Source organism: Drosophila navojoa, chromosome X (assembly GCF_054131105.1).
Source record: "Drosophila navojoa isolate 15081-1374.11 chromosome X, UAZ_NAV_1.0, whole genome shotgun sequence".
NCBI classification, from domain to species: domain Eukaryota; kingdom Metazoa; phylum Arthropoda; class Insecta; order Diptera; family Drosophilidae; genus Drosophila; species Drosophila navojoa.
The window spans coordinates 21,639,204-21,652,783 of record NC_142895.1 but is presented as its reverse complement, the minus strand read 5'-3'; the positions used below and the strand labels follow the sequence as shown (position 1 = coordinate 21,652,783).

The 13,580-nt window shown below is 42.7% G+C and overlaps 1 protein-coding gene across 2 annotated transcripts; it reads right to left on the bottom strand.

The window, feature by feature from the left end:
- Positions 1 to 7,668: 7,668 nt before the first annotated feature.
- On the bottom strand, positions 7,669 to 12,921 carry upd2 (unpaired 2). 2 transcript variants are annotated; one of them, XM_018110626.3, is made up of 4 exons: positions 12,611 to 12,921; positions 9,706 to 10,355; positions 9,459 to 9,596; positions 7,669 to 9,188 (listed from the first exon to the last, which is right to left on the bottom strand). In XM_018110626.3, the coding sequence occupies exons 1-4, from the start codon at positions 12,621 to 12,623 to the stop codon at positions 8,646 to 8,648; spliced, it is 1,344 nt and encodes a 447-aa protein (XP_017966115.3). In that variant the 5' UTR covers positions 12,624 to 12,921; the 3' UTR covers positions 7,669 to 8,645. The 2 variants fall into 2 exon arrangements, with proteins under 2 accessions (XP_017966115.3, XP_089121119.1); XM_089264993.1 differs by lacking the exon at positions 12,611 to 12,921 and adding an exon at positions 10,456 to 10,583.
- Positions 12,922 to 13,580: the final 659 nt, after the last annotated feature.

Here is a 13,580-nt window from a genome sequence, read left to right as displayed (position 1 = left end):
TCCAAAATCTAAAATATAGAAAGTATACAAGGTACACCGAACAGCATCACAGTAGCTGTTATCGAAACTTCCAATCGCATAACATCATTTGAAATATGGAAATTGTAATTTCAATCAAAATTTCGTCTGTCAGCTTTAATAACTTATGGGCGTGACAGCAGCCAGAGTGCATACAAATATAAATGTATACAAGGCACATGCAGCCAGAGATCAATCGATCAATCAATGCCCAGCTGCCCGTCTGCCTGCAACACCCTCTCTCAATGAATAAACACATGAAGTTGCATCATTCTAAAACCCAAAGTTGTTTCGTATATCTTCCTTAACTTAAATCTAGCTTATTTTCCAGCCTATTTTGGCTTATTTGGAGGCACAACTCCTGCCAGCTGTTCAGAATGCTAACAACTCTTATCACAGCTCGTAGGCTCTAAGTGAGCCAGGCTCAATGGCTACAATTATTTCCCATTATAGGGGTTCCTCCCCCCCTCGCCCGTTACTGCAGCTCAATTACAGTTTGCATATGTGTGTGTGTGTGTAAGCTACCTGCTAAGGTAGCCCACTGAATGTTTGCTTTACGATTAGCCAGTGCAATTGGTAAATGTCGCTGCCGGCCGAGTCAAAGGCCAACCCAAGGCGCTCTGCCACCCAGCTGCTGTGTGCTCAGCTGCTCTCGTGCAGGGCAGCAGGAGTGGGAAGGTCTCGGTTTTGCGGCTTGCGGCATTAATGTGCATAATTTAGTGAGCTTAGCGCCTTCGCATGTAAATAGGGCTCAGCGAGTGTGGGCGGGGTGGGGTGGGGCTGAGCTGAGCTGAGGCGAAACCCATTCGTGGTCGCCTGCGGATGCTTTAACAGCTGCTGCTCCTGCTCCTGCTCCTGCTGTTGCTGCTGCTGTTGCTGCTCCTGCTGCTGCTGCTGCTGTTGCACATACTTTAGTGAGCGGGCAGCGTCAAGTCGTCGCCTACGCTCGATTTGTCACTGGCACACACGTAGCGTGGTCAAAATAATGCGACTGCCACACAACAGACACTATCCAAGTGTGTGTGTCTGTGTGTGTGTGTGTGTGGGTCGACTTCACTTGGCTTCTTTTCTATCCATTTCACTTTTCATCTTGCTGCTACACACACGCACACACACACACACACACATTTCTATTCATTTCAATTGTGCTCATTCACGAAGTAAGCAAAATTAAAGTACGTGCCCCTTCAGCTATGCAATGCAATTTTTATTGACTGCAGCCACATGGAACGAGGACGATGTCATCGTCGCCGTCGCCGTCTCTCCGTTTCCCTCCTCCCGTCTCCTGCTGCCTCGTCTTCCTCTCCGCTTTCATCACTGCCTTCCTCTCGGTCTGCGTCACCGTCCTCGTCACCTAATCTCTCTCTTTCTGCCCCCGACTCGGTCTACCTCCACGGGTCTCTCCCCTATTCATATTCCCTCTCCTTCCCTGTCTACGTCACCAGCTCCCTATCTCCCTCCTTCTCCGTTTCTCGCTCTCCCTCTCTCTCTTTCTCTCACTCCATCGTCTCCACCTCTCCACCACTTCTCCTCCTCCTCCTCCTCCTCCTCCTCTGCCACCCTCACCACCACTTCTCCTCCTCCTCCTCCTCCGCCTCCTCCGCCTCCTCCTCCTCCTCCTCCTCCTCTGCCACCGTCTCCTCCTCTGCCACCGTCTCCGTCTCCGTCTCCGTCTCCGTCTCCGTCTCCGTCTCCGTCTCCGTCTCCGTCTCCGTCTCCGTCTCCGTCTCCGTCTCCGTCTCCGTCTCCGTCTCCGTCTCCGTCTCCGTTTCCGCCTCCGTCTCCCTCTCCTCCCTCTCCGTCTCCCTCTTTCTTCAGCAGCAGTTGGCTTATGGCTCAATCGACCAGTCGAGAGCGCGTGAGCAGCTTGTCCGCTTTGCATCTCTCGGCTGCAGCAGCTGCAGCAGCAGCAGCAGCTGCAGCTGGCTTCGTCGTTATTTCTATAAAATATTCATTAACCTGATATTCATTAAAAATGGCACGCCGCTACCTCGTTAGTTTTAATGGCGCCAACATTGTCAGTAATATATCCAAGCCGCCAGCCAGCCAGCCAGTCATTGTCGTCATCGTAACCAAGTTATAATCATTAGGAGCATAGGGGCCAACAGCTATGTAGGGCAGTCGAGATGCGCATAGTTTGAGCAGAGTCCTTACACTTCAATCGACCCCACTTCACTTGGCACTCGCATATGCATATGTGTATGCATATATGTATACAGATATTGTAAATATTGTGTTCCATGCATTCGGGCAGTGGTCTCTCTTCATTCACTTTGATTCTGTCGCTACTTTTATTTTGTGTGCGTAAATTGACCGGGGAACCGATATGCACCATGTCCCCCGTATCGAAGTGCTCCACTGCAACTTTGTGGAGTCTGAATGCAGCCGGTGCCAGCTCTCGTTGCCAAATTGTCTCCATGCATCGAATCGAATTGCTGTACAGCTGTCGACGTGCCCTCGCAACTGTGAAGAGCCTTACCCTGCCTTACCCTGCTTAATCTTGCCTTACATGTTCCGCCTTTCGGGCTGTTAAATATAGTCAGCCACATAACTTCTTCAACGTTCCGTTTGGTCCAGTTCAGCCCTGAGTTGAAGAGTTGACAGTCTGCAGAAGAGTGTTGAAGGCCTACAGGAAACTAATTGACTAGAGTCACGGCAATGCACTAAATTGCCTACATATATACATACATAAATACATATGTATATATACATATATCTTTATCTATATAATCATTGAGTGCATATTTCAATTTATTTTATTATTATTATTATTATTATTATTATTTTTTTTAAATTCATGCCCAAAGCGAGTGTCAATAAAAAGCTTAAACTAAAACAGAAATAATAATAATAAACAAGCAAGAAGACTCTAGTCAAAAAACAAAATCGACTTTTCGATTATTATCGATAAAAAGTTATCGGATGAGTTATCCAAAAAAATAAAGTAAACTCGTACTGCGTAAGGTATACACGAGTATGCACAATTTCAGGTCTCTGGCTCTTATATCTTATGAGATCTCAACGTTCATACGGACAGACAGACGGACGGACGGACGGACGGACGGACAGACGGACAGACGGATAGGGCTACATCGACTCAGCTCATCGTGTTGATCAAGAATATATATACTTTATGGAGTCTGCGATGATTCCTTCTGCCTGTTACATACTTTTTCACAAAAACATTACACCCTGATTGGGTTCAGGACATAATAATAAAAATAAAATTTCACTAAATAAATACACAGAAAATGTAGCTCAATTATTTCAACTATCCGATTGAGCTATTTTATTTGGCCGACTGCCCCAGCTATGCCCCAATTTATAGCCGAATATAATCAGAGATATTATTGAGCCACAATAGACAAATAGTCGAATGAGTTAATAGGCACGAAAAAAAAAAAATAGCTCGATTTATAATTACAGTAGACTCACGATATTTCGAAATGGCATGGGGATCAGTTTCATTTATTTCGATTTACACACTGACAATGGCAGAAATTTTTCGATTTATCGCGATTTTCGATTTAGCGAGACTTGACTGTATTTAAGCATAGCTCTTAGTAAAGAAAAAAAAAAAGGTATAAAATTTATATTGAATTTCATTAAATTCAAAGTAACTGTGAAACTAGAAAGAGACATGAAAATGTGAGTAAATATGTTACGTATGTATATCTATATAAATATATCTGTGTATATCAGTTCAGGTTTTTCAACATTTCAATTGTTGTTCTATTCACTGTGGCAACTCAAAGCTATTAAAATTGATGAATTCAACTAGTTCTCAATCATCCATTCATATGTTTCGCTTTGATTTAACAATTGCTGCAGCTATTCATTTAAATGCTGCCTGTTTTTAATGCAGTCTGTTTTTAATGAAATTTGTTTAATAGAAGCATTTACACTGCAGCACTTAATCGACTAAAGACTTGATGGCTTCTTATGCAAGTGTTTTATAGCTATTACTATCTATTTTCTTGTTCAGCCGGTTGCTTTATTCTTCTATATTCTTCTAATCTAGTTCTTCTATTTGACATGCAAGTGCTTGAAAGCATTACTGGGCAAAGCATTGACATTGACATTTTATAGAGTATCTAATAGGTATAATATAGTGTAGAGCATTAGAGATTCTAATAAAGAGCCCAATGTTGTATCTATTAGATTAGATAAGAGATTGTGAGATAGTTTTTTATGTGTGTAGCAAAATATGTTTGATATATATGTATATATTTATATATATTATAAGAAAGGCTTCTTTCTAATTTGATCATAATTCATTATATGACTCTGATGATAATGTCTTCGAGCTGCTTTTAGGACTGAACTGAATGGAACAATCTGCTGCCTTTTCTTCTTCTTCTACTTCGACTTCTTCTTGTTCTTCTTCTCCTGCTGCTTTTCTTCTCAATTCTTCTTCTTCCCCTTAATCTACTTCTTTTCTATTTTTTCTAATCTTCATCATTATCATCATCATCATCATTCGATCCGATTCGAATCTATTTTACTCAATTCAACAGATAAATTTACTTGCAACGGCTTCGAATGACATCAGAGGTATAGTTCCTAATACATGATAATATATTAATGGTTCATATAAAATATATTGATATTGAAAATAAAAAGAAAAGAAAAAAATATATATACATATGTTTATACACATATTCATAAGATACGTTGTTTATGGTTGCGCGTTTTATACAAGCTCACACCTTTTGTGATCAAACTTGAACGCAAACTAAATAATTCAATTTGGCATCTATAAATAAAACATATTTTGTTTTTTTATTTTTCATAATTTAGGCACGCAGTTTGAGGAATTCCATTGTGCAGCGAGAACAATAGCAATAACAACACCACCAAAAACAACAACAACATATGTAACTAAATGGGGCGAAAAGCTAAAAACTTTTTGTAGTGCTTTGGCCGTGTGTGTTGACTCCAGTCAAAAGGTGTGACAATATTTACAATGCGCTCCTAATTGAATTTATTACGTATGTGTTAAGCATTCCATTCGTGAGTGGACGCTTATGAGTGTGTGTGTTTGCCTCAGCCTGCAAGAAGAATCAAGCTCAAGTCATATTTATGGTTGAGCGGGTGGGCGTGGCAATCGCATTACAGCCCATTATACAATGCGTTTATGAATTTCAAACTAACAGAGCCATGTCAGTGGGAAATATTTGACAATGGCAGAAATTTCCCTTAGTTAACAGCAGCAGAAAGCTCTACAGCGCCATCTGTGTGCAACTTGTGAACTACGAAATTCTTGGAGTTGCCATAAAAAGTTCGCCTGCGCAAGCAGTGCACTGCTTGTCATGCGACATGTCTCGCCCAAGAGTAGGCAATGCTCGCTGTGGTTAGTGTCCTTGCTAGGCCAGTGTGTGTGTGTCTGCGCTACCTAGGTGCGGGCAACGTGTCGTATGCGCATCGAGCTGAAGGCACTCAGCGCAAGAATTCCATTTTAATCCACTTGTTTGCGCCGTTCGCGCATCGCATGCCGACTGCATGAATAACGACGTGCCAGCGATCGATAAGATGAGCCATTAACGGGGCTTCCACGCGCAGCCTTCGCTTGCTTGAAGTGGAATCGGAAATGCTTGGCATTTGTGCAACGAACGCCTCGATGCTTAATGCACGTCACTTGACCAACGCTCGCCCAGCTGGCCATCAAGATTCAGTGCAGATTCTTCGCTTATCGCTGCAATGCTCGATTGCGATCGGAAGCAACTTCATGCACCTGTTTGACCGGAAACGGGCCATCAAGTGTGCCAACATTATGATACATTTGCCATGATTAAGCCCTAAATGCTCCGGCCACTCAATCGTTCAACGAGCAGGCAATTACAATTTTTGGCCTCGACCCTTTGCCCGTGGCCAAAGTTCGACGATCTGTCTGCTCCATGGCTGAATACCGTGGCCAGACTTGCCAAGCAAATACTTGAATTGCATGTGAGTCCTAACTGTTGGCTTAGATGTGGGTATATATACATACATATACATATATAGAACTGCATGCAATTCATGTGCCAATCAAATATTTATATTGTTTAGAAGAGTCTACTTTGTTTTTACTAAACTGGATTACGAAATACCATAAGTAGTCTCTTGTAGACAAATGCCCATATGTGTATGTATGCATGTAAGCTTTGTGTACATTTACATTTCTCTAATCATATGTCTGTGAGCTTTACACATATCAATGAGCACAAATAAATTATCGGGGAGATCAGCTGATAAATAAGAAGATGAAAATAGAGAGATTTGTGATACAAACTGAAGTTAATAAGCTTAATAATAAATTAATCAATATTAAACTACATTAAAAATAATTAAATTAATCTTAAGCTAAAAAAAATAATTATAATAATTAATAATTGAAGTTTCAATGGAATGCATAGGAGCCTACGCATTTAATTGTTGATTCGCTTATTTTAGGTTAGTAACCATGTGCTATTATCTTTTCGTTGTAATAAAAAACGCTTATTTTAGATGAATCAAATTGTGTCGTTGCTCCAAGGGAGTACCAACGTATTATATGCATATGTATGTTTTACTTTAGTATATACTGACTTTAGTATATACACACGGATTCTATAGGGAGTTCACTGAAGCTATAAACTAAATAATCATAATTTAAAAAAAAAATCAAGTAGGGTGCTCCCGACTGGAGAATTATCATGTATGTCTAAGCACAAGCAGATCCATTTTCTGGCTTGCTGACTTGGCAATTTGGCATTTATATATTCATTTATTTATATATACATATACATATATATATATATATATATATATATATGTATATGTATGTATATATTTTTTATTATTGTATAAATCAATAGAGGATATGAAAACTTATTGATATAATGCTTTAATAGTTATGCCTTAAAACCCCAACAAAAGTGAAGCACAAAAAAAAAAAATAAATAAATAAATAAAAATAAAAATAAAAAAATAAAAAAAAAAATTGGAGAAACAGGCAAAAGCTATTTTTTTATTTTAAACGGAATATTTACAAACAGAATCAACGTTTCTTTCCAATTTTGGATTTAAAGTCCAAGCATCAATAATATATAGTGGATATATATATATATATATATATATATATATATATATATATATATATATATATATATATATATATATATATATATATATATATATATATATATAAATATATAAGTATATATCCACCATAATTCATAATTCATAATTGAACTTTAAATCGAATATATGCCAAATTTCAACTCTGCAGCCCTTTAACTGCCATGGCTTCTGAGACACCTGGAAATGCATTTTCCGATCGACCACACCTCTAGTGGGCGGATCACTTTATGATTCCAGGGTATGCACGAGTATGTACAGTAGAATGCGCTTAAGAATGCGTCCATATAACCAGAACTGCCTATAACCATATAAGCCTGCTCACATAAGCTTGTCTGTGTAATAATTGTAAGGACGCTATAAGCGGAGTAGCCAGATTCTACTGCATATCAAAACTCTAGTTTTATAGATGAACTCTTGCTGTTCACATACTCAATTCAATTTTGTGAATGCGTATTAATATATATAAGTATGTATATTCATATATACATACATATATCTGTAATCTACTGATTAAGAAATAAAATCTCCGTTTTGGTATTTTGTCTCTTGTGGGTTTATTTTGAAACACAGCTTTCAATGCGTACGTATGTGTGAGGGAGATGTGTATATACACATACACACATATGTATGTGTATGTATGTGTGCACTTACATTCATCAATATTTGTTTAATGTGTTTTGATTTTCTTTTATTTTCGTTGTTGTTTTTCTTTTTCTTTTCTTTTTTTTTTGCGATTTTTTTTCTTTTGTGTCTTTGCTTGTCATGATATTTCGCATCGATATTTGCTGTGGAATAAATATGGTATAAATACTCTAGTATAATTTACATTTGTTTCATTCTCACTAAGAACTATCCAAAAAAAAGAGAGTGTAATTAATTACTTAAAATAAATCACAGCGTATCTAAATATTTTTTTTTTTTCATTTGTTTTTTGTCGATTTGTTGTTGTTGTTGTTGCTGATGTGTTGTTTCTATGCTTACAACGATTCAATAAGTGATGTGTATAAATATGTGATAAAAAAAAAAAAAAAAAAATTACAATGCAATGCAATAAATAAATACAATAAATAAATAAATAAATAAATAATTAAAAACTATTTTATCACGCACGCAACTAAATGAAGACTTAGAAATTAACTGGAAATGTTCAGACGAATGTCATGTAGAGCAATAAATAAATACTTGTGTATGTGTGTGCGTGTGCGTGTGTGTGTGTGTGTGATCCTAACTATCCGCTCAACGGAAGTAGCTGTGATTATACTTGAACTAGCATAAATATTAAATAAATAAATAAGTTTAAGCTCTATGCGGGGCCTGGGACAGAGGAGGAGGAACCGCTGGAAGTGGGAGGGGGGGAGAGGTCATCAATGATAGAATGGATCATTGTAGAATGGCATTGGTCAAATTCACGGTTTCAATGGTCGCGCAACTAGGAACTGTGCACAGCACTGGGAGGCGCTAATACTGGATGCAGGTCAGATGTAATTCGAGGAGGACTCGGGTGCTCCGCTTCCGCTTGCGCTGGCTTAGCAGTCGCCGAAATTGGAGCAGCCGCCGGACTGGCCCGACTGGCCGGACTGGCCAGATTGGCCGGATCGGCTGCCCTCGAAGCTCTCCAGGCTGATGGCCTGGCGGGAATTGGATATGGCCGAGCTGTGCTGCTGGCTCTCGGCGCTGTGGCGTCGCTGCTTGTGCTTGTTGAGCGCCCGATGCAGCGACTTGGACATGTTCTCCAGAAACTGAAAGTACAGCTGCTTGGTGAACTTGAGATCGCGCTTGTCGGCCTCCTTGCTGCCATCGGCGGGCGTGTAAAAGTCCAGATCGGCCTGCATCTTGGCCCGGCTAATCTGGCTGAGCTTGGCCACATTGCTGTTCGGATAGGATGCATTGATGGTCGTCTCGATCTCGCAGAGCACGCGGCGCGCGCTCACCAGCAGCTTGTGCAGCTCCTCGGTGGACTTGCCAATGGGCAGCTGGTTCTCCTTCTGGTATTTGTAGTGCGCCTTGCCCAGATACGCGAAGCTGCCCACGAAGGTCTGGATGCCGCGGTACCAGGTCTGCAGCATCACCTGTAATTGGTCGAAATCGAAAGAGAGAGAGAGAGAGAGAGAGGGCAACAGTTAGTCAATTGCATTACAACAACAACAACAAGAGCAACGGCATTAGCTAGAGGAAAGGGCAAATGCAAATGCCGTTCAGCGAGTCCACGGAAACTGGTCTCAGCCGCCCAGGGCGGAGCAGGTCTCAGTCGCCGGACAACGCATCAAACATTTTGCATATGCGCTAATTCAGCTGCTTCAGTTGCTGCTTCTTCTTCTGCTTCTTCTTCTTCTTCTTACCTTATTTGTGGGACGCGTCATGTTCGGCAGGAAGGTGTACTCGCGCTGCCAAGCCTGAATGTCGCCGTAGTCCAGCCTGGCCGCCTTACGTATGTCTTGCAGTTCGATGAGCGTGTTGTTGCGCAGCAGCTTCAAATACTGCAAGTGAGAAAGAGAGAGGGGGAGAGCATTGTTTAGCTATTGTCTATTGTGAATACAATTGCGAATTGTGAACCAGTTTCACAGTTTCGGCCTGGCTTTCACTCACATTGCGCTTGGCCCGCGCCGAGATGTTCAGCTTCTTGGGCTGCTGTCGATCCGGCTGATAGACGCCGCCGCACGGATTCACCCACTCGGGCGCCGCGTCCGTCCGTGCAAAGTACTGCAGCGCATGGCTGCGCCGATGCCGGATGCGCTGCCGCTGCAGCTCCCGCTTGACGGCTTTCATAGCCGCCTGTGTGATCTGCTCGTAGCTGCTCTCGCTCTCAGCGTCGGCGTCCAAGACGCTGCCGCTGCTGGCGTCGCTGCTGGCGTCGCTGCTGCTGTCGCTGCTGTAGCTGCTGCTGCTGCTGAAGCTGTTCTCGCTGTTCTCCGCGTAGCTCTGCACCAGGCCATAGAAGGGATTCGCGTGCCAGGCGGGCAGCGCTCTGCTGCTCTCGATGCTGTCGCTGCTGGCGCTGCTGCTGCTGCCGCCGCCGCCGGAGCTGTCCGCATCCTCGTAGGCAAAGCCCAGCGCCAGCTGATCGTGCAGATGGCGTCCGTGTGTCAATGGCAACAACGGCAGCAGCGCGGCCAGCGCCAGTAGCACCGTATAGCTAGCAATTCTGTTGTTGCCCCTGCTGCAGCTGCAACTGCAGCTCTGTGCGTTGCTGGCGTTGCTTTTGCTCTGGCTGTGTCTCTTGCTCGCGCCGTGCTTTGCTGCAAGCGGAAAATGTAATCAAAATTAAATGTGAAACAAATTGAAATGAAAGAAAATTAAGTTACATATATTCATTAATGGCTTCACTTTGATCTTTACCCTGGCACATGAGAGTTTGCTCGCAACTAAACTAAAATTCCAATTGCAATTGATAAATAATTAAATGAACTCGACTCGCGTGCTCGTTCGATCGTGGCGTGCGCGCTCTGCGGCCTCTGCTCGACAACTGGCCAGCTGCGCACTCGCACAGCACTCGCACAGCACTCACACTCGCACTCACACTCGCACTCACACATTGCACTCGCACTCAATGCGCAGCCTCTCGCCTTTGAGTGAGTGATAAGCGGCTCAGCCTCCAGCCTGAGAGCGTCGCCTCTGCTCGCTTTTAGCCAAAACAATTGAGTGCAATTTCTAGCTCTCTGCATGTGCGTGTATGTGTATGTGTGTGTGTGTGTGCTTGTGTCTTATCGAAATTGTTGAACGGCATTTGGCTTTGTCATCCGGCCAATTGAGCTTCGCTTGAATTTCACAAGAAATTTGTCGATTACTCATCGAGCGCGTATTTTGGGTTTTTTATTTCATATGATTTTCGCTTTTCGTATGCTGCGAATGGAGATATTGCTTAAAGGCAAAGTTGCTGTCACAGCAGCGACGGCAGCGGCAGCGGCAGCGACGGCAGCAGACGCTGACCAGACAGACAAGTCGCGCGCAACGGCGACGTCATCGTTGACCAATTGGCCGCGGGGCAACGCGTCGTATGAATAATTCATGCACAATACAAAATTCATTCAAGAGCAGCGTGCGCTCGCTCGCGTCGTGCCCAGTCGTGCCCGGTCGTGCCCGGTCGTGCCTTGTCGTGCTTGACTATCGCCAGCAACAGCAGCGGCGGCAGCGACTACGACAACAGCATGCACGAGCACAAACGTTTGCTGTTGCCGTAGGTCAGCAACTTTGCATGCGATAACAACAACTGGCAACGGCAAACGCCAACGGCAGCAGCGACGGCAGCAGCAGCAGCAGCAGCGGCAGCGGCAGCGGCGGCACACGTGCTACGGCTCATGTGTCCGCTAGAAAGTTCCGCTTGAGCCGCTGCTTAAGCGCGGCTTATTGAAGTATTTCATCAAGGTGGAATATACCAGCAATATATACATATACACATACACATACATACACACACATATATTTATTGATATACTCCCATATTAAGTCTTATCGCAGTGTGCAGAAGAACCGCTAAACATGTGATTCGATTAATTGAATGATTATCTAGCTAGATTAAGGCAGCGATTAATTTGGCTAGATTATAGTCATTGCACTTTAATCGTTGGCCAATTTGAGTTGTTGTTGTGGTTTTTACCATGCTAATGATGAGACTGCTTTCAGCTATCTTCTGCTTCTTGATGCTCATTCAAGAAAGTGAAATGAGTATATTGGCTTTGTTGCAATGCTCGCCTATCTATCTGTCCGTCTGTCCGTCTGTCCGTAGAAGATTCCAGATCTAACTCGATTTATTAAGATATTCCCAAAGCGCCCACTGGGGGCGTGGCTTAACGAAAACTATCGTCATTTTATGGTATTTCAGTGACTATGAGAATGCTCTCGAGTTGATAAGATCTATAATATATATGCCGGAGTGGGCGTGGCTAAGCTGGAAAACTATATTTCCTTTCATTTGAGACCTAGAAACTCTAAATTGTTCGACTAATTCACTATTGACTGCGCTCTATTGATATGCACACATAGATTTGGGGGAGGGGGCGTGGCAAATCGCATGAATGACTATTCTGCAGTCGTTAAAGCCCGACTGCAATGCTCGCACTTGCTCTTTTACACTTTGTCTTCTTCTTCTTCTTCTTCCTTTTTGGCTTGTTTGTTGTCTCTTGGGTCTGTATAAACAATGACTTTGGGTTGGGGAACTTCCCGAGGTGTTTGGTCTAAGCTGAACGCAAAGATAATTGTTCGATATATCATTAAGTGTTTAGCGGGCTTTCAAAGTTTTTATGATTGTTTTACTTGTTCATTTTTTATGATTCGAACTTTGTTTCGGTTTTCTATTTTGTTGTTGTTGTTTTACTTTGATTTTTGGCTTTCTGGGTTAGTTCATCGCAGCGCTGAGAACATCGCTTTAAAAATGATTAAAATTTCACCACCGTCGAACGATCGTAAATCGTGGTAAAGCCAGTTGAAATTTATTTGCTAGCCGGTCTATGGAGTACTTTGGACTTGACACTCTCTGCTCGTATGAGTTACTTACTTGTTTGGCTCATTTTAGCGGCTGTTGTTGCGCTTGTTGTTGTTGTTGTTGCTGTTGTTGTTGTTGCTTAAATTAGTTGTTGACTTGAATGTCTTATAATACTGAGCTGGAGGCGCGTGCACTTGCCTAATGCTAATGACTTGTTTGTTTTAATTTGTATTTTCAATTTCAGTTTCAATTTCAATTTCAATTTCAGTTAAGGTTTTCGAGTTTCAGTTTTGAACTGAGTTCAGTTCGATGCGCTGCGATTCGATTTGGTTCGGTTCGATTGGATTCGCGAGCCGATGGCGATAATCATTGGCGTGCGCCTAAATAAGACTGATTCATGGTTCCGGCGAACACATTCATTTATATTTATACTTCCCAGATTCAGACGCTAGCAGTGGCAGCGACAGCGACAGCAGCAGCGGCAGCGGCAGTAGCAGCAGCAGCAGCAGCAGCGACAGCGACAGCGACACCGACTGAGGCGTGCGAGAGAACAAATCGTAATCGTTATATGCTCATAATTATAATCATTATTTTATGGCACCGCCTCCCCCCCCCCCCCCCCCCCCCCACCCCTCCCTCCATTCGTCCATCGAGCACCCTTCTCTAAGCTAACGCCCCATTCGCCCTTACCTACCTTAGCCCCACCTGCCGCTGGCCCCATCAATGGCCCTCTCCTGCCATTCATAAGTACACATACATACATACATACAGACATATGTGTATGTATATATGTATATGCACATATATTTACCCCTACCACACATTACACACGTTAGGGGAACTTTTCAGCTCAATGGTGTCAGCAGCTCCTCCTTCGCCGCCAGCTTCGCCCTTATCAATGACGCTGAGCAATTACGTCAATGTTTCTATACTTCGATCGGCTGGCTCATTCTTAATATTAACTTCATTGATGTAGCGTAACTGGAATTCAATTTGAAGTTACACGACTCCTGACTCACTCACATTCATTGAGACATCCTCT